The sequence below is a fragment of the Schistocerca nitens genome, chromosome 2, assembly GCF_023898315.1.
Source record: "Schistocerca nitens isolate TAMUIC-IGC-003100 chromosome 2, iqSchNite1.1, whole genome shotgun sequence".
Classification (NCBI taxonomy): domain Eukaryota; kingdom Metazoa; phylum Arthropoda; class Insecta; order Orthoptera; family Acrididae; genus Schistocerca; species Schistocerca nitens.
The window spans coordinates 613,941,875-613,963,129 of record NC_064615.1 but is presented as its reverse complement, the minus strand read 5'-3'; the positions used below and the strand labels follow the sequence as shown (position 1 = coordinate 613,963,129).

General features: G+C 39.2%; 1 protein-coding gene across 1 annotated transcript in view; it reads left to right on the top strand.

The window, feature by feature from the left end:
- The window catches only part of LOC126235199 (uncharacterized), a 305,365-nt gene that overhangs the window by 50,389 nt on the left and 233,721 nt on the right, over positions 1-21,255 (top strand). Inside the window, exon 5 of the mRNA XM_049943929.1 lies at positions 13,270-13,442. Within this exon, the coding sequence (XP_049799886.1) occupies positions 13,270-13,442 (173 nt within the window). The remainder of the gene's footprint in view (positions 1-13,269; positions 13,443-21,255) is intronic.

Sequence of the window (21,255 nt, the reverse complement as noted above, 5' to 3'; positions counted from 1 at the left end):
TCAAATCTCAACACTGCCATGCTACGACGTTACCTGTCTCCATTATGGCCTTTCTTTCATTAATATTTTGTATCTGAAGCCTAAGCAATGCACTACATTTAACAGTAATGATTTGCTGCCTCTGAATCGTCCCGCTTCTTCAAAGGAAGCCTTCAGTTTATCAAGGGTTGCATGTTCCTGTTGGGTATTCCATGTCACGTCATCCAGGCCATGACACTCATTATCTAGTTGTGAACTGAATTTTGTGTACTGCTTTTGTATCTAATACCATGAACTTTTGCTTTACATACATTCTGTTGGTAGCAATTGCTGAAAGTTTGATGCAATGTGCTACTTCAAAGCAAATTGTAAACATTTAAAAATTGGCTTCAGTTTTTAAACGAAAAATGGTATGCTGACAGTGTTTTCCCTGAATATCATTTCAGACATTTAGTTTCTGAAGACATGTTAGAATTGTCCAATTAAATTTTTGTAAATTAATTTTATTTAATTTTATTGTTAAATTAGAAAAAAAAATATTTTGGACAATTGCCCCCTCTGCAAAACACAGAAAAAATTAGAAAATCGTCTACAAATAATAAAATTTCATCACACAAAAAATCAGTTTTGAGAAATGAATGGCACTGGGGAAGAAAATTGTGTTTAGAGAAATACAATTACTACCCAAGAGACATTAACAACACAACTACACATAACAGTATCCAAATTGAACAAAAATTGCAATATATGAAACAAAATTACACAGTATAAAATATAGGGCAACTTGTACATTACATGACATATGAATACTTTCTTACTTCTGCCATAACCAAATTAACTCAATGTAAAAATACATAGCATTTTTTAAATAATATTTAAGCATTTTGTCAAAAGCCAATACTGGCAACACCACACAAAATGCTGGTACTGCAATCTGCACTCAAGTTGATTCAGAACTACACACATTATGAGACACTTTGATGCTTGGATAATACTTTTTTGTATGAGAACCACTTTTCTTCACTTTGAGGACTCTTTGCTCAGAGAGTAAGTACGGCTTGTTGCTGTGGTGGTGTAAACTTCACACAGAATATGAGAGAGAGAAACATCACAAACGTCATTATCAGGCCAATAGAAGACGGGGATGGTCCATGAGGGTGCATGAACCTTACTGAATCATCTCCTCCACAATTCACCTTCTCAACAGTTCCCAAGTAACAAGAAGAGTCAAATGCATATGCAACATGGCAGTTGGGCTGCACAGTGCATTCTGCCATTAGTAACGGAAGTGCATCTGAGAAATCACGCACAATACTAAAATCTGTATTACAGCTCAGTCTTTTTGTTCCTATCTTGGTTGGTGATATTGGTACAGTGTGATGCATAGATCGTGTTCCAGGAATTGTTTTTGCACTTGTGAAGCACTGAGAAAGATAATGTCTGACTTGTACCATTTCGTCTTTTGAAACAGAGAGAGCTGAAATGCCTTGCAGGTTCTCGCAACAGAACTCAAATACCTGTGACGCTGTAAGTATTTGATCTTTATAAATTCTTTGCAAACTTGTTTTGTGAGAAGTCTTTTAACAGTGCCACCAATAACACCACAGGGAGATTTGCCATGGCTGGTAAAAACAAAGGATCAGCTGCATTTTATGTTGAAGTCGTGGTTCATGGTAGCAGATATTTCTGAAATTCTTACAATTTTTTATATTGTGCAGCACAACCAACAGTGAAATATTCAACATACGGCCGATGAATTTCTGGAAATTCACACTTAAAAAAAATTCAGTACAGTCTTCTGAGTCTGGTACACCAAGGCAACATCATGTTCTAGATCATCAGAAACAGTACAAATACTTTTTGCATGGAACTCTGTCTTTTTTGTAATATATATGGACAGTGTGAAGAGTACAGCTGCCATTGTTCCAATGGTACCCATGTACTTCATTTTGAACAACAAAACTGAGATTTTCGCTGAAATCCATTGAAATTAACACTGATCCTTCATCAAGTGTTTCCTTCTTCATTTTCAGATAATCAGATTGTGACTGAGAAATATAGGAGTGTGGAGTAAGCTTTTAATTTTCTTAATTAGCGTGTCACAGAATTCTAATAGAGAAGTGATTTGAACACTTACCGTATTTACTCGAATCTAAGCCGCACTTTTTTTCCGGTTTTTGTAATCCAAAAAATCCGCCTGCGGCTTAGAATCGAGTGCAAAGCAAGCGGAAGTTCTGAAAAATGTTGGTAGGTGCCGCCACAACTAACTTCTGCCGTCGAATATATGTAGCGCTACACAGGCATGCTTTGTAGGCACAGAGGTAAATACTGGCGACAAAACCTCTGCGTCAGTAAATAAATTAAAAAAAAAGGTGGAAGTCCAGCTTTTTTTTCTCCGCCCCGAGTTTCGACCACTACCACTGCATTTTCATACATTATATAACGAAGTAAATACAAATTCCGTATTGTTCATCTTCGAATGTAGCAGAATTTCAATGTACTACGAAAATCCGACTGGCAAGACTGTTGCCAATAGGAACCTGATGAAATGTGAATCACATGCAGTATTCTCTTCACCATAAGTATAATACGAATACAAACATTTTGCCATGTATTCTTTCATGTTTGCTGCTATCTCATTTAAATCCTGTCTGCCTAATAAACTACGGAGCTGGAGTGAGACAACAGCAAACGCGGAAGAATATACGTATCGTGTCATGTTTATATTCGTATTATTCTTATGCCTAATAGTGATACAGTCAGAAATGAAGCACGGCAATTGACTAGATTTTTAAATCTAAGATGACTAATTTCTGTGCAGAATTTGATGTACTAAAGAAGCGGCCGCAAAGATTTTCAAAGAGAGAAAAATTTTCGCCTAACTCTTGTTCAGAACATGTTGTATCATACGCAGTGTATTATTTGGTTCTTCCCGGGATTGGAATGACTCCTTACCCTCTCCCTTAAAAACCACATCCTTTCGTCTTTCCCTCTCCGTCCCTCTTTCATGATGAGGCAACAGTTTGTTGCGAAAGCTTGAATTTTGTGTGTATGTTTGTGTTTGTTTGTGTGTCTATCGACGTGCCAGCACTTTCATTTGGTAAGTCACATCATCTTTGTTTTTTATATATATATATATATATATATATATATATATATATATATATAAAAACAAAGATGATGTGACTTACCGAACGAAAGCGCTGGCAGGTCGATAGACACACAAACAAACACAAACACACACAAAATTCAAGCTTTCGCAACAAACTGTTGCCTCATCAGGAAAGAGGGGGAAGGAGAGGGAAAGACGAAAGGATATGGGTATAAACATTTTGCCATGTATTCTTTCATGTTTGCTGCTATCTCATTTAAATCCTGTCTGCCTAATAAACTACGAAACTATCCTTTCGTCTTTCCCTCTCCTTCCCTCTTTCCTGATGAGGCAACAGTTTGTTGCGAAAGCTTGAATTTTGTGTGTGTGTTTGTGTTTGTTTGTGTGTCTATCGACCTGCCAGCGCTTTCGTTCGGTAAGTCACATCATCTTTGTTTATATATATATATATATATAAAGCGGCGGTAGCGCGCACAAAAGCAAGCCATGCCGCGAGCGGCGACAGGCCGTAAACACGCACTATCAGAATGCGACAAACAATGCATGATGCAGTACAGTAATGCATTTTCAGCTTAGAGTGACGTAAACGCCTATAACAAAGAAAACAGCACTTATCAGATCAAAGCAAAATAAGCAATCGATTCAAACCAGACGAAGCACGTGAAAAGGGAATGGTACCCGTATAAATACGGACGGAGCGTCTGGCGCATAGCAATGGCTACCTGGTAAAGCTTAACTGCTAAGCTTACGACTCGAACCAAACTACTGTAGCTGTATCGTCTTTCATTTGACTAAATTGTGTCTCATATTACAATGGACCAACTTTGTTTCGATTTGGAGGTGCGGCCTAAAACTTTTTTCTCCCCTTGAATTTCGAGTCTCAAATTTCAGGTGCGACTTAGATTCGGGAATTTTTTTTTTCCCCCTTTATTTCGAGTCTCATTTTTCAGGTGCGGCTTAGATTCGATTGCGGCTTAGATTCGAGTAAATACGGTAGTCATTCTAGCAGTTGATACCCATTGACTGTATTGTACCATCTCATGAGGATCATAGTCTTCTATTTCATATTCTAAGTGGGTTTGAAGCAATGAACTGGTGGGGCATTTTTCACACAAACGAAGCATACAGGCTTGGTTATTTATATCACTTGTTATTATTTTAATTAGATCTCCATATGTTTCTTTAATAGAAATGGAATTTAGAAGCAGTTTACTGTATTGGTGTTAAATGCACACACATATGATATGTGTTCCTGATGATCCTGCAAGTATACACTGTTTTAGTTGAAGAGAGGCAACCTTTGAGAAGCCTACTTTGTCTTCAGGATAGTTTTTTCTATAGAGCGTTCATTTAAATTACTTAAAATAAGACGCTTTTGTTCATTGGTATTTTTACTAGTTCTCACTTTGTCTTTTTTCCCAGGCATTATTCTTGTGTGTTTTCATCATCCAAATAAAAAGTCTTTACTTTTTGCACTGCGTCATGTGGCAATGTCTTTCCTCTTTTGTGCTCAGCCATAAAAAAAAATACCCTTCTCCATTAAAAGAACTCTTGCTTGTCGTACCAAATATTCAGAAACTTGAAATTTGGGACTGACTTTCTGTCGATACCGAGTTGGCGGCACAGGAGTAAGTAACTGAATTTTTTCATGATTATTTGCATATTCAGATTTCTGTTTGATTTTGTCCATGAGTTCATAATGATGTTTTGCCTTTTCTTCTAGTTCTGTTAAATCATTGTCAAGGATAGTGCTTGCATCAGCAGCCAGCTCAACTTGATATGTATGTGAAATTTTAGTTTTCAGAGCCCCAGCTGCTGATTCCGATTTTCATTTGGCTGCTGCATACCGACTATGCAGCTTTGCAGGAGATACTCATAAGCTAGTTAAGCTAGTATCAAGCACAGATTTTTCAGGACTCTGCACCTTCACATTACTGTAATTTATGTAGTCTGGTGATGAGTCGTCACTTGCTTGTTTTTCATTAATAAGTTTGATGCAGGTTGGGCACATTTTCTCCCCAGGAATAACGCTAAAGCCTCTCATTTTGAAGGTCTTTCCCTTTTCTAAACTAATTTCATGCAATCCACACGAAACATATCGTTTATGGTGCTTGAAGGTATCACAGCAAATGTCCTTACATAGAGGGAATCTTCGCAGGTACCTGTCTTCGTGTTTAACATACACACATGAAATACTTAAATCACAGTATGAATTACCGTTGCTTCGCCATCATAAAAGTTCTTGTTCTTCCCTAGTTAGTTCATTCACACAAGTCAGGGCATTATCACATATATCTTGCAGATACTGTCCAAGGAAACACTACCTACTTGTACTTTCCATACTGCTTATCATAAAACCAATATTTGTTGTAAATAACTCAAAAGATGATTGGTGTAACCTAAAAAGTAATTAAATAATGAAAAATCATTCTATCCCATTGTTTCATTACAAAAGTATTTAATTTTATCGTTATTATAACATTAGGGGACTTACTTTTGTTTTGGAATGAATAGTTAAATACTGCAACAATTGAATTTTTAATCAATAATTGACTCTGGATACAACTCTGTACAAGAGCTCAGAACTGCACGCTCAGTGAACACATGACTCAAAACAAAGGAACTGGATGATGCAATACTTGTAGTTACAGTTAAACAGTGTTCTCAGATATGATTTATTCGAAGGGAAATCTAGTGTAGCCAACTTCTGCAATTTATTGGTGACATGGTAGTCATGAAGTAGCAACTTCAATATTTATTTTATAATTATGTTGTTTTTCACACTTCCCATTATTTCTAGAAACTGATTCTTTTTGTGTGACTTAATAGAATATTTATAATAATATAGTAAATTTTTGAGGGGCAATATCTTTTAAAAATTAAAATGCCCATGCATGGATTTTGTTTAGAAGAAATTATTTACAATTTTTTAAGAGATGTAGATCATGGATATTCACCACAAGAAGCATGACTCCAAAAATGTGAACCTTCCTCTTTAACTTAAAAAAAAAAATTCAAGCTTCCACTGCAAAAACTGTAGGAACTATTGTGTTTTTAAATTGTAAAGGAGCTCGTCTATGTAAGCCTGAATTCCTGAATCTATACAACTTCTATTTATCACAAGTGAAAAAGTAATTGACATGCAATATTTACATTTTGGAAATGTGAATATATATAGGTAAACTGTGAATATATATAGGTAAACTTCCACTAACCAAAATGTCAAGGATTTGCATGACGATGGGCGTCATTTCCATTTCCTAAAATTTCTGGATGATTTGGCATGGAATGACCCTATTTTGAATAGTGATTATGAATATGACATCCAATTGCATCTCCCTGAAAAATGTCAATATTTGTCACTCGTTTCTCAAATTCTTTTTTTTCCTGGCATGCTTAAAGGGATGGTGCAGCTTCACGTTGTTCTGCTATTCTCACAACAGTGTTTTTATGAATTTTTAATGTGGATGTAGTTCTTCACTTCACTTTAGTGAGAGGTGGCAAGGACCCACCATTGTCTTCCTCTCATTCAAAATATTTCCTAACATTACTGCTGTATTCACGAGCCTGCCCTCTTTTGAGTGTAATGCCCTGTCCAACTATAGACTTGCTTCCACATCACACATCCTCAGACATCCTCTCCCCCTCCTTTCCTTTGACATTGAAATATTGCAAATATGAGGAAATAGTCACACCACTCAGTTTGCAGCACTGCGTGGTAGTTCTGCTATAAGACAGCTGTAGGTTTCGAGTGTAGAGTGGAGCTGAGTTTGTGGCTACAAGTGTTTCTTCTTTCTTTTTTCATCTGTCCCTATGTTGCACAGTGTTTCTTCTTTCTTTTTTTCATCTGTCCCTATGTTGCACAGTGTTTCGAAGGCTAACACCCATAAAGTGAAGTTACCAAGAGAATTTCCCTGTCCCTTCCTTGGATTCGCACAGATAAGGGCTCCCCCCCCCCTCCCCCCCACGCGCGCGCACACACACACACACACACACACACACTCACTCACCTCGTCTTTCTTTTTGTTCTTAGTAATAAAGTAATGAATGATATATATAGTTTTAACTTAAACATTTACTAACTGTTAGTATTGGAAGTGTCATCCCATCCGTTATTTTAAATGATAATTATACATACTAGCAGTTAAAACTTCGAGAAGTACTTTTTTCATAACTGCCCAGATTTTGGGCGTTCAAAGCTGCTTTGGGCAAAGTGCTAGGCAAATGCCTATTTATAATGTCGTGCCTACTAGGCATTTGCACTAACCGTCTTTTCATTACCAGTCTACTGTATCACACAGAGAGTTTCATTTCATGTAATATTGTTGCAGTACACTGTAACTGTAATTGCAACTTTGATTGCAGGTGTGGTTGACTTGATGAACTGCAAAAGAAACAAAAATGCAGAACACACAAATAAATTCAATGAAGTGCACTGAGGCAACTGTGACTGTGCCTCGCTGTAGCATATTACTATTATATAAATTACTTTTACTCTACATTGTAGTGAGTTACAGCTCTCCTTACATCCTTAAAAACAATTTGGGTATGATGGATGCATTTTGTGTACAGTAAGATATGCCATAATGTCCACTGAATGTAAAGTACTAAGCGACTACTTTTTTCACTGCAAGCTTTCCAGATTTATTATTGTAAGTTTTAAAACTTCAGAATAACATAATAACTATGACCACTAAAGGCAAGATAGGATGTGATGCTGTAAGAAGCAATTGAATCAAACTTTTGAACCAATCTATTTATGATAATTTGATAAAGGTTGAGAATCTATCATTGCTCGTTTCAATATTTTTGTGCAGAAACTTCAGCACTAGGTATACTATCACCTTATTTGCATAAAAATATTTTTGTAGTAGCAGAACAGAAGATGCAAAAATCACTGTACATTTAGTGCTCGGCAATTAAATATAATTAGTTCTGTGTAAAGTTACATAACAACCAACTTGGTTTTAAGTATATAACAAAGAAAATGGTCACATTATAAAGTATGTTTCATGTGAAGTTCTAGTTCGACGATGACACAAATCTCGGATGTCTGCAACAGCAGATTCATTGTGTAAAAAGAGTTCTAGTTGTACTTATCTTTCCATAAATCAATCGCCTTTGTGATTCAGCAGTGAACAGCATACAGTAATAGTGTCACTTTTTAAAATTCTGTTAACAGAAGGAATAATTAAACTTGCATCATTATCACAAAAATCTATAATTAGAAGCTACATAATGTAGAAAAGGTCAAGAGAAAAAGAGAATAGTAGTAGTAGTAGTAGTAGTAGAGAATTTAGATTGTCAGTAATTGGTGACTGAAAAAGTTAGTGTAAATAAAACCTAGTTGTATGGTAAGATGTAGTGATGTGATGGGACACAGTTTATTCTCTCTGATACTTGGCACAGTTTTTTGCCGAGATTATGCTTAGATGATTCCAGTCACAACACAAGTTCCTGACGTGTGTTTTGTGAGATGACATGTGTTCTGCAGTGTGGTACCATTGGTTCGTAATGTAACATTACTACGTGTCTTTTGTGAATCATATTTGTGGAAAGTTTTGTGATGTGTCAGTAAAACATTTGGTGCACCTATTATTAGTTAGGGAAAGTTCGCTGGCTATTTTCTACCATATTGCCTTATCCAGTCTGAGCTTGTTCTCTGTCTATAGAGATCTCCTCATCTCTGAGACTTTATCCCATAATAAAAAATTAAATTAATCATGTCACATATAGAGCAAGAGGTGTTGTGGAATGTCCGTCATTATGCGTAAAATTCTGGCTCCCATAAGTTGGCCCATGGGTTCCATTAATTAATATACATTACTGTTTTCTGGTGGTTGCTGTTTCAACCAGCTTAAATTGAAAGGTTTTGTGCACATGGAGAGTAGTTTGTTTCATTTCCCTCCAGGCCAGGACAGTCGGGTGGGAGGGGCTGCACACGCAAGTGAAGTTCTTGTCTCACATTAGATCTGCAGATAAGGTTCAAGTGTACATTTCTTTGTAAAATATTTGCTCCTATAGTTTTTCCATTAACATATTTGTTTAGTCTGGAAATTGTATCCATTTGTACTGCCACATCAGATGGTGGGTGTCTTTGTGTAAATATATGTATTTAATGTTACAAGAGTTCTCCACATACTCTTAACCCTTTCCAGCTCATTGATGCCATATGACATCATCATTTTTAACTGTTCCACAAGCCCAAACTGTACGTCCAAAGGCTATAAAGAACAGTGCGGGACCTTCCAAAATTCATTGTGATTAGGTTGGCTACTGTGAGTTTGATAAAACAGAGAGCATTAGGCTACAAAGCATTGACAGATGTATTGTTGCGTTAAGTCTTAAGTTACAGCACATGCAGCAGGACTGTCTAAATATTATATCAAGATAAAGTAAGCAAAATAATTTGAAAGTTGCTGTAATAAGCTATTGTTGAATGTGTGTATGAAATAGTAAACAGTTTGAAAATGGTGTTAGTTATGGCAACTTTAGCTTGGACATCAGAAATATATGTGATTCTGTTTGGTGTCATTTGGAATTTGTTATGATATTGAATGCAAAAACCTCGACTAACAGTAAGTGTTGAGTGTAACTCAAATAATTTTCTTTGGTGCTAAGATGTACTAATTTATCATACTAGTATTTTAATGTTCTGTATTGATATGACTTACCAATATTTTTGCTGCTTTATTAAAAATTCATGGATTGTTTACCAGAGGATTCGCAATCATAAATCCCTTTCAAAGAAAGAATAATATTAAAAAATTAAAAAAATTAAAAAAAATTACCAAGCATTGGTTAGCACTCTAGACTTAAGTTCAAGAGGACAGTGGTTCAAACTCGTGTCTGGCCATTCAGATTTAGGTTTTCCATGATTTCCTTTCCTAAATCGCCCCAGGAAAATTCCAGGATGGTTCATCAAAAGGGCACAGCCGATTTCCGTCCCCATCCTTGACACAATCTGAACTTCTGCTCCGTCTCTAATGACTTTGTTGTCAATGGGACATTAAACCCAATCTTCCTTTCTTCCTTTTTTTCAGAGGTGACTTACCTGATTTGAACCTTTATAGTCTGCTGTGGAGGTAGCTATTGAAAGTGCTAAGCAGCAGGACCCTCCTACATCGGATACACAATTTGTTCGGGGATTGGATCTTGATAAGGTTGAAATGATGAACACTCAGAGGCAGTATTGAAGATGATGTTCACTGAGTTTCAATGTGGTTACTTGATAGTCCATGCAGAACATAATTTGGTTCAGAGAATTCAGTGCGAGACATGTCACGAGCTTTGATGGAGAAAGAAAGACATTGAAGAAATAGATACATCATCTGACTCAAATTTCTTTGACCCTTCAGAAGATGAACTGACACCTTTGCAGAATTTCAGAGCAGTACGTTGTGATGACAGTAACCTCAACCTCGTTGGGTCAGTCTAACCTATATGGTACACAGAAAATTGGTGCATCTTTGCCTACAAATGTTCGTGAAACAGAAAATTATCTTGGAATACACATCCTGTCAGGTGTTGTGAAAATGCCAAGTTACAGAATGTACTGGGCAGAGCCTACAAGATATCCTCCAATAGCTGACTCGGTGCTTAGGAATAGTTAAATTATTTACATGTGAATGATAATACTAAAATGAAACAAGGAAAAGACCCTAATTACGACAAGTTGTTCAAGGTGAGACCATTTGTTTTCACTTATTGAACCTGAGGAATATAATTCTGCTTATGAATTAAACATTCCTTCAAAGGTATTTCTTCCCTGAAACAATATTAAAATAAATAAATAAATAAATCGGCACAAGTGGAATGTAAAATGTTTTTCCCTAGCAGGTTCCAGTGGAATTGTGTAAGATTTTTAAATATACTTAGGGAAAGGAACCATACATAATGACACTGGTATTGGTATAAGTGTGATATGGTGTTCAGGCTCGTGGAGGGACTACCTAAATGTAAAATTTTTAAAGTATTTACAGACCATTGGTTCACTTGTTACAAGCTTATTTCTATTCCGAAAGACTTTGTAATCTTGGCTGTTGGAGTTTTTAGACCCACAGGACTTCAAGGGCGCAATCTGAAAGTGGACAAGAAGCTAAAAAATCAGGGACGAGCATCATATGATAACAGAACTTAAAGAGAAAGAAACATCATAGTGCTGAAGTGTATGATAACAATTCTGTTGACCTTGCATCATCACACAAAGGAATAAATCCAATGGAACCTGTGAAAAGTTGAACAGTGGGAGAACAAAAAATTGTTGATGTTTCAAGGCCAGACATTGTTACAGAATATAACTTTTTGATGAGTGAAGTTGACCTACGTGGCATACTGGTTGCTATGCATAGGAGTAATATTGGCTCGAAAATAGTTTATCTTAAAATCATATTCCATCTCAATGACATGTGTTATGAATGTGTGGCACCTTTGCTGTCGACATTGCAGGCAAATAGGAACTACCAAACACACGCTTCTGTTGATTTTTCGGCCTGACGTGACTCGTGGACTACTAAAAGTAGGAGACACATCGCTAAGAGAATGAGACCTGTGTCCGATGACAGTCCATCACCAACAGTTGTGAATAAACGAGCCCCATTTGGCCCCAGCCCAGTTGATGACGTAAGCGGCATTGGCCAGAGCATCTGGAAAACAAACAGGGGTGTAAATTTTGCATTAAAGTATATTCTCGAGCAAAAAATTTCAAATGTAATAATCGTTCTTGTTTCACCAAATACTTAAATTTTCATGTAAAGTAAGAACCATGCTATAAAAAACCTTGTTAAATTGCTTTGAAATGCAAGTGTGATTCTTTTCCTTTTTCCTTGAATAAACTGCATCTAATTGTATACTTGAAATTTCTAGCTGTGCTGTCGCCACCACTGTAAAATACAAACCCCTTAGAGAAGAAAACAAATCTTGCCCAGTGATATCATATTGAGCCACCTCAAATGACCCCCCCCCCTCCCCCAGTCATTACATATGTAAATATGTCAAAAGATATTTTTTTTTTTCACAAATTAATAAAATTTGGCAGGAAAGGGTTAATGATTAAGAATGAACTGATGGTTCCATCTGTACTGTTCAAAAATGGTTCAAATGGCTCTGAGCAGTATGGGACTCAACTGCTGTGGTCATAAGTCCCCTAGAACTTAGAACTACTTAAACCTAACTAACCTAAGGACAGCACACAACACCCAGCCATCACGAGGCAGAGAAAATCCCTGACCCCGCCGGGAATCGAACCCGGGAACCCGGGCGTGGGAAGCGAGACCGCTACCGCATGACCACGAGATGCGGGCTATCTGTACTGTGTTTACATAGAATGGCATAACCTTTAGGCAAAGTGAAGTCTGGTTGGTTATCTATCATCAGGCATATATTAGGTGGCAAATGCCAGATTTGCTTAAGTTGAATGCCTCCTAGATTTTGTTACATAGAAAACTTGCTAATGATGTACTAAATATATGATGGTAGTCATAAAATGTTAATTAGCACCCGAAAAAAATAAAGTTACATAATTCATGTTTGGATTGCTTAGAGGTAAACATATGCTGTTCTGGTACACTTAGAAATCTCCATACCACAGTTCTGTAGCATGCTTCTAGAGGAACCAAAGCAAAATGGTGCAGCATATTGATAAAGTGGATTGTGTGGTTATCAGTTTTCCGTTGATGCCAAAAACTAATTATCACATGATACTCTACTTTATCAGTGAGCTGTGCAATGTTGTTTTGGCTCCTCTGGTGGGTGTGGTATAGTACTTTGCTGCAGATATTTCAGTGTGCACCGGGAAGCAGACGTGTACCTGCAAGAAGTCCAGAAATTAATACACGGCTTTATTTTTGACTTAGATGACAATTAAAATTTGGCACCCCCCCCCTCCCCAATGTTGCTACAGATTATGCATTTACCAGTGCTTGTCAGAGTATATTGGCCTTTTAAGTCTCAGCGCTTGCTTTCTTTGATTACATTAAAATGTCTTCTCTTTCAAATCTAGAAGACATATTTGATGCCACATTACATTTGTCATCTTCTTAAGGTGGTCTTACGTGAAACTGATGTGTAACATATTCGTATCTGTTACACCTATTTGGATGCCTAAACAAGGAAGCTGCTGTTATTAATTTTAAAAAAAGTTATTTCATCCATTAAGTACTCTGTGTGTGTCTTTACAGGGAGGAAGCGAGGTTTGGAAGGCTGAAGGGCAAACTGTAATTGCATCACTTGCTTTTCATCCAACTAACCGTATGCTTGTAATTGCTACATACAATGAGTTGCATTTCTGGGACTGGAGTCAATCTGCACCATTTGCCAAGTGCTACACAAAAAATGAGAGAGAAAAACTCAGGTATGGTGAAGAACAGTTTGTTGGTGGTGATTATGTTACATTTGTTGGCCTAATTTTAAGTGGGAGCTGCAGTTGTTTCTAACTATAAGCATTTATTGATTGTTTCGTTGAAGTAGCTTATGTAAATAGCTTGTAACAGGATGTTGCATGCGAAAGCAGTGGTGTTATAAAGTGGGATCTCCAGACAAAAATTAAAAAGGTATTCTATTTTTGCACTGCATATTAATGTTCAGGCTTTGTAAGCTGCAGACAAATGTTCAAATTGTGGAAAAATATGTTAGAGTAATTTTTATAGTGCAGTATATATTTAATTTTTATCATGTTTTGCAGCAGAAACATTAATAATTTATGTGATTGTAATTGTTCATTTACAGCAACAAATTAAATTTAACATTTCAGTGCAGAAGCACAATCTTCTCCCAATTACCAGTCCTGCAGTAGACACGAAGTAGAATAGATAACTGGAATTTCTTCTGTCAAATTATGTAGATGATTTTCAGCTTCCTTGGTTCTAACCAGTGTTTTGGCTATTATGTACTAATTTTGTGGATCTAACCATACCTGCAGACTTTCGTTTATTGAATAGTTTCATAAATATGGCTCTAGATTCTTTACACTACATTTTCGTAATGGCTGTCGGTATACCCATTGTATATGTCTTCCTTAGCATGTGGTGTTTTTTCTCTGTTTCTTCTTCTTATATAGGCAGATGGGATCCATGCCAGAATTAAAAAAGGATTAAAGAGAGTGCGGCTTCTTGTGTTACTGGTGCATTTGGTTTGTGGGGGAAAAACAGTACAAAGTTGCTGAATCAGTCTGGAGGCAGATGCTAAAAGACATATGTTGTGTCATGGAGAGATATTTTTTTTTGTTAAAATTTAAAGGATGTGCATTCCAACAAAAGTAGAGCCTCATTTTTTTCGCCCTATATTCATATCAAGAAATGATAATGTTTGGGGAAATGAAAATATTCAGGATAATTCAAAGGCAGGCTTCTAGATTTGTTACCGGTAGGTTCAGTCAGCATGCAAGTATTACAGAGATGCTTTTGGAACTCAAGTGAGAATCACTAGAGGGAAGGCAATGTTCTTTTCAAGGAACACTTCATTCGTGTTTGTCCTCTGCGAACCACTGTGAAGTGCATGCAGCAGGTACGTCCCATTGTATGTGTTACTAGGTTTTTTCTGTTCCATTCACATAGGGAGTGTGGGAAAAATCATTGTTTAAATGCCTCAGTGTGCCTATGGGAGCAATACATAGGAGGCTGTAATATATTCCTTATTGAGAAAATTTAGAGAACTGGTATTTGAAACTGACTGCAGAACAAGTGTGTTGCTGGATTTCACATAAGGACCAGAAAGATTTATTTTTTACTTATTCTATTTGCGAGTGAAATAGGAAACAAAATGACTGATAGTGGCACTAGGTACCCTCTGCTTGTGGAGTATGGAGATGTAGATACAGATGTTCATGTACATGTACATGTACAGTTTAGAGGCTGACCAATCGTCATTCTTCTTGTGCACTACTCACAAATAGGACAGGTGTAAGAGGGAACCAGTAGTGGTGCCTGAATTCATATGTACATTAAATGTATTTCCAGTTGTGAATATGGACAACCACCAAGCATATAATGGATTGATGACAAAGAAAATTTATGCCACACTGGGACTCGAACCTAGATTTTCCGCTTATTGCAAGTGGTCACTTTACTATTTGGCTACAAATTTTCATTGTCGTCAGTCCATTATAGAGGTGAATATTGTCCATATTCACAATTGCAAATACATTTAATGTGAAATAACAGTGGTAGTCGCCACAGTGCCCTGTTCCCTTGGACATGCATGTATATCCGAAGGAACTTAGCATCATGATTCGGAATAACACAGGCACTGCAATACCATATGAATTCTTATGTGTCACGCACTGTATGTTAACTTGTGGAGTATAATGTAGCAGTTTTCTTGCTGTCATTGAACCATTTTCCATATTTAATCCAGATGTGTGTTCCTATCTCTGCACCTCCATTTTGAGGGAGAGTGTAGTGGAAGGAGAAACTACTAGGTGGCAGAAATTTTATTTGGCTGCAAAATGATTTGAAGTTGGCAGAATAATTTTGAACATAATTAGTAAATGAGAAGCAAAGGTGGCAGTACATTAATTCACTGCTAACTCTGCCATTCAGTATCATGTGAGTTTGAATTATCTCTTTCTTAGGAAACATTTTAAAAAGAACGTATATTTGTAAAAATCAAACAACTGAAAAAGAGTATGGAATAATGACAGTATTATGTAAAGGGCAGTTTGCTACTCACCATATAGCGGAGATGTTCGGTCACAGACAGCCACAACAAAAAGACAGCTAGACAAGTGAGCCTTTGGCCATAAGGCCTTCTTCTAAAGTAGACAAAAAAAAAAAAAAAAAAAAACACACACACACACACACACACACACACACACACACACGACCGCTTTCTCTGGCCACCAAGGCCAAACTTTGAATAACTGCACATGGTGGGTGAAGCAGTCTGGATGGTGGGTGTAAGGAGGTAAGGAGGAGGCTGGGGAGAGGTAAAGTGTTGCTTGCGGATGCATACAGTTACGTGGTGGGGACAGGATAGAGCAGCTAGGTTCAGTCAGGAGGTTAGACGAGGCGAGGTAGGTGGGTGGAGGACAGTGACTAATGAAGGTTGAGGCCAGGGGGGGTATGGGACTGTAGGACATATTACAGGCAGGGTTCCCACCTTTGCAGTTCAGATAAGCTGGTGTTAGCAGGAAGGACGCAAACTGCACAGGCTGTCCCAACAGTCATTGAAGTGAAGACCGTGGTGTTGGACAGCATGCTCACCAACTGGGTGGTCCAGCTGTCTCTTGGTTGCAGTTTGTTGGTGGTCAATCGTGCAAATATACAGCTTTTTGGTTGTCATGCCCGTGTAGAACACAGCACAGTGGTTGCACTTTAGCTTGTAGATCACATGACTGCTTTCACCAGATAGCCCTGCCTTTGATGGGATAGATGACCCTCGTGACTTGACTGGAGGAGGTGGTGATGGACGGATGTATGGGACACATCTTTCGCATCTAGGTTTGTTGCAGGGATATGATCTTGAGGCAGTGGGTTGTGTGAGAGTAGGTGTCGAGTAGAGATGGACAAGGACATTGTGTAGATGTGGTGAGATGCAGGTAAGGATGGTGGGTAGGATATTCCTCACTTCAGGGCAAGAAGGTAATCGTAACCTTGGCGGGTGACTGTAGTTCAGCTGTTCCAGTCCTGGTGGTACTGAGTCATGAGGGGAATGCTCCTTTGTGTCTGGACAGTGAAACCCAAGGAGGTGCTAGGTGACTAGAGAGATGAGGCATGGGAGATCTGTTTCTGAACAACGTTGAGAAGATAATTTTGGTCTGGGAATGCTACAGTTAGACTCTTGATATATTTGGAGAGTTAGACTCTTGATAAATTTGGAGAGTGACTGTTTTTCACTGTAGATGCAACAACCACAAGTAGCTAGGCTGTATGGAAGGGACATATTTGTATGGAATGGGAGGCAGCTGTCAAAGTGGAGGTATTGCTGGTGGTGGGTAGGTTTGATATGGATGGAGGTACTGATGTAGCCATCCTCGAGGTGGAAGCCAGCATTGAGGAAGGTGGCTTGTTGGGTTGAGTAGGACAAGGTGAACTGAATGAGAGAGGTGGTGTTAAGGTCCTGGAGGAATATAAATAGATCATTGAATCTGAACTAGGTGTGGGGTTTAGGATTCTGGGTTGTTGGAGGGATTCCTGTGGTTGGGTGATAAAAGCATAGGATGATGCCATGTGGATACCCATTGCCCTACCATGGATTTCTTTGTAGATGATGCCTTCAAAGGAGAAGTAATTGTGGGTGAGGATATAATTGGGCATTGTAACGAGGAAGGAGGTTGTAGGTTTGGTATCAGTTGGATGTTTGGGAAAGTTATTATTTAATAGCGACAAGGCCATGGGCATTAGGGATGTTAGTGTAAAGGGAGAAGTAGGGCACCATGTGGTAAAGGATCAGGAACTGTGGAGAGTCTGTGGAGGAAATGGTTGGTGTCCTTTATATAAGAGGGTAGGTTGCAGGTAATAGGCTGAAGGTGCTGGCCTACAAGGACAGAAATTGTCTCACTGGGGGCACGGTAACTGGCCACAATGGGGCATCATGGGTGATTCGGTTTGTGGATTTTGGGAAGCACTTAGAAGGTGTGAGTCGGGGAGTGGTAGGAGTGAGGGGAGAGGTGCACTCAGCGGAGTGGTTCTGGGATGGACATATGGGGTTAGGGTTTGTAGGTGGATTAATGTGATGACTGGCGGAATCCTTCTACCAGGTAATCGCTGCAGTTTGATACCACAGTGGGGCAGCCTTTGTCAGCAGATAGGATTATAAGACTGGAATCAATTTTTAGGTGGTGGGTTGTGGTTCTTTCTGTGGATGTTGGAGTAGCTTGCAAGTTGTGGTATTTGGGGAGCATTAGTAAGGCAAGGTTTGAGGTTAAGAAATTCTGGAATGCTAATGGGGGTGATTTGGGTACAGTGGGGTTGGACCATAATTGGGTGGAGGAGTGAAATGAGTCGGGCAGGGTCCAATATTGGTTTTGGGTTGAATCTGATTGGTAGGGTTGGTGGCGAAAAAGTGTTTTCACTGTAGGGATCGGAAGGAGGAGAGAAGATCTTCAACAAGTCCAACATGATTGAATTTAGGTGTGGGACAAAAGGTAAAGCATTTGGGAAGGACTGATATGTGGGACGAAGGCTTTTACAGGAAAGCTTCATAGCTGTGTCTTGGGCCTGTTTAAGTCTGGATTCTGTATGACGGTGGGAGGGAGTTTCTGAGGGCGTGGCAAACGTAGTAGATTTGTGAGGCAGGCATTTTTCAGCTATGAGGGGATGTTGGGGAAGGTTTAGAGACTGTTGTAGAGATGGTGGTTATTGGAGTCAAAGGCAAGAGTAGATGGTGAACAGATTGCAGAATTTTTTGTGGTGGCATTGTGCATGCTGCTCTAGTTCCTGGAGGGCAAAAGTTTGTGTGAGACATGAGATACAGGAATCTGCGATTGCAGAGCAGGATAATTTTGCAATTGGAGAGAGGTATTTCAAGGTGGTTTGGGCCTGATTTATATGGTTTTGCAGGATTAGGTTGATGAGGGCTAAGGACTGATGGAATCTCAACAGGTGTAAGTCATTGTGGAAGGAAGGGTTGCAGCTGAAGATGGGTAATTTGATGGTAAGAGCATTTAGGGGCATTCCACAAGCCAGGCAACAATGCAGGAACAGCATGTGGGACTGGGTTCTGTCTAGGGGTAAAGAAACTGTCCTGTTTTCGCACATGTGGAAGGTGCAAGGATGTATGGTGGCGGATAAAATTACATAAATTTAGAAACACGTGTGAAAAATTCACAAAAATACATGGAAAAAATCACGAGAAGAACAGAACAGATGAAGTAGGGTGAAATAAGATGAAACCTCAGGGTGTGGGACCAATAATGAAAGGCAAAGATGAACTGGAATTGATGCAGAAACACAATGAGATCAAAGATAAAAATAAATAAAAAGAGGATGATGTGGGATGCTGGTCGGTGAGCAGATATGTATGTAGAAGGGGATCAGCAGTTGTGACCGGATTACGTGAGGTTAGTATGTGCATCCTGGAATGAGAGAGGAGAAAAGTGTGGGGTGGGAAGGGGAGTGATTGCTAGAACGAGGTACAAGTACATGTGGCACAGGGAGGTACGAAACTGGCACTTGGAAATATTCGAGAATGAGGCAGGAAGAGTGATCAGTTTGAAAGTCAAGGATTAATTATATCAGCAGGAGTAAGATGGGCCATGAGGTGCTTCACCAACAATCAGAACTGTCGAATAGCCATGTTTTGTGACCATACAAGAAGGTTCATATGGTGTGGTTTGTAAGTCAAAGCATGTAGTGTGGTGTGGAAGGTGACATATAAAACAAAGGAAAGAAGAGAAAGAAAAGGATGGATACAGTGTAAAGTAATGCATTAGAAAAAAGCAACAAAGGAAAACAGCACTGGGTTATAGGATTGAAGAAAAGCCATTAGGCAAAATTAAACCGTGGAAAATCCAGGATGGAATAATGAGTATGTTATGAAAAGGACAGATTGCTACTCATCTGATAGTGAAGTTGAGTTGCAGACTAGTACAATGAAAAGAGAGCAAAACAAGTGAGCTTTTGGCCAAAAGGCTTTCTTTTAAAGTAGACAACACACACAAACACACACACACACACACACACACACACACACACACACACACACACATTCATTCACGGAAGCACAACTCACATACACATGGCCACTGTGTATGGCCGTTGAGGCCAGACTGTTAGCAACTGCACATGATGGGAGAAGCAGTCTGGATGGTAGGGGGGTAAGGAGGAGGCTGGATTGGGGAGGGGGAGTTGTAGGAGAGCAGGAGTGGGAGGTGGCAAAGTGCTGCTTATGGGAGCATGGAACGGGGCAAGGCCATTAGGTGCAGTCAGGAGGTTAGGTGGGGGTGAGGAAAGGGTGAGAGGGAGGGAGTGAAAAGACTGTGGGTGTGTTGGTGGAATAGTAGGCTGTGTAGTGCTGGAGTGGTAGCAGAGTAGGGATGGGAGCATGAAGGACAGTGACTAATGAAAGTTGAGGCCGAAGGGATTAATGGAAGGTAGGATGTATTGTAATTCAGAAAAGCACAGTGCAGGCTGTGTAGCAGTCATTGAAGTGAAGAACTTTGTGTTGAGCAGCGTGCTCAGCAGGTGGATGGTCCAGCTGCCTCTTGGCCACAGTTTGGAGGTGGTCGTTCATGCAGACAGCCAGCTTGTTGGTTGTCATGTCCACGTAGAACACAGCACAGTGGTTGCAGATTAGCCTATAGATCACTGGAATAGGTGGTGGTGGGAGGATGTTTGGGACAGGTCTTTCATCTAGGTCTATTTCAGAGATACGGGCCATGAGGCAGGAAGTTGGGAGCAAGGATGGAGTATGGATGGATGGGGATATTGTGTTGGTTTGGTGAGTTATGGAATACTACTGTGGGAGGGGTGGGAAGGATAGTGGGTAGAATATTCCTCCCTTTCGGATACAGTGAGAGGTAGTCTAAACCTTGGTGGAAAATGTGATTCGGTAGTTCCATTCCCGCATGATAACGAGTCGGGAGGGGGGGGGGGGTGTATGCTCCTTTGTGTGTGGACAGTGGGACTTAAGGAGATGATGGTTGAGTGGAGAGACAAGGCTTGGTGATCAGTTTCTGTACAAGGTTGAGAGGATGATCTCGGCCTGTGAAGGTCTCAGTTAGATCGTTGGTATATTTGGCAAGGGACTGCTCATCACAACAGATTTGACAGCCATGGGTGGCTAGGCTGTATGGAAGGGACATCTTGGTATGGAATGGTTGGCATTTGTCGAAGTGGAGGTAATGTTGGGGATTGGTAGATTTGATGTGGATGGAGGTACTGATGTAGCCACCTTTGAGGTGGAGATCAACTTTGACGAAGTTAGTTTTTTGGGTTGAGTAGGATCAGGTGAAGTGAACGGGAGAGATGATGTTGAGGTTCTGGAGAAATGTGGATAGCATGTTCTCACCCTAGATCCAGGTGTCGAAGATGTCATCAGTCAATCTGAACCATGTGAGGGGTTTGGGATTCTGGGTGGTTAGGAATCATTCCTCTAGATGCCCATGAACAGGTTGGCCTGTTTGCGACACAGCTACTCCACTATATAGTAATCTATCCTTTCCATAGTATTGTCCTATGTTTGTGTTATATTTTCTGTTCAGAAAGACTCATTTTTTCACCCCTAAT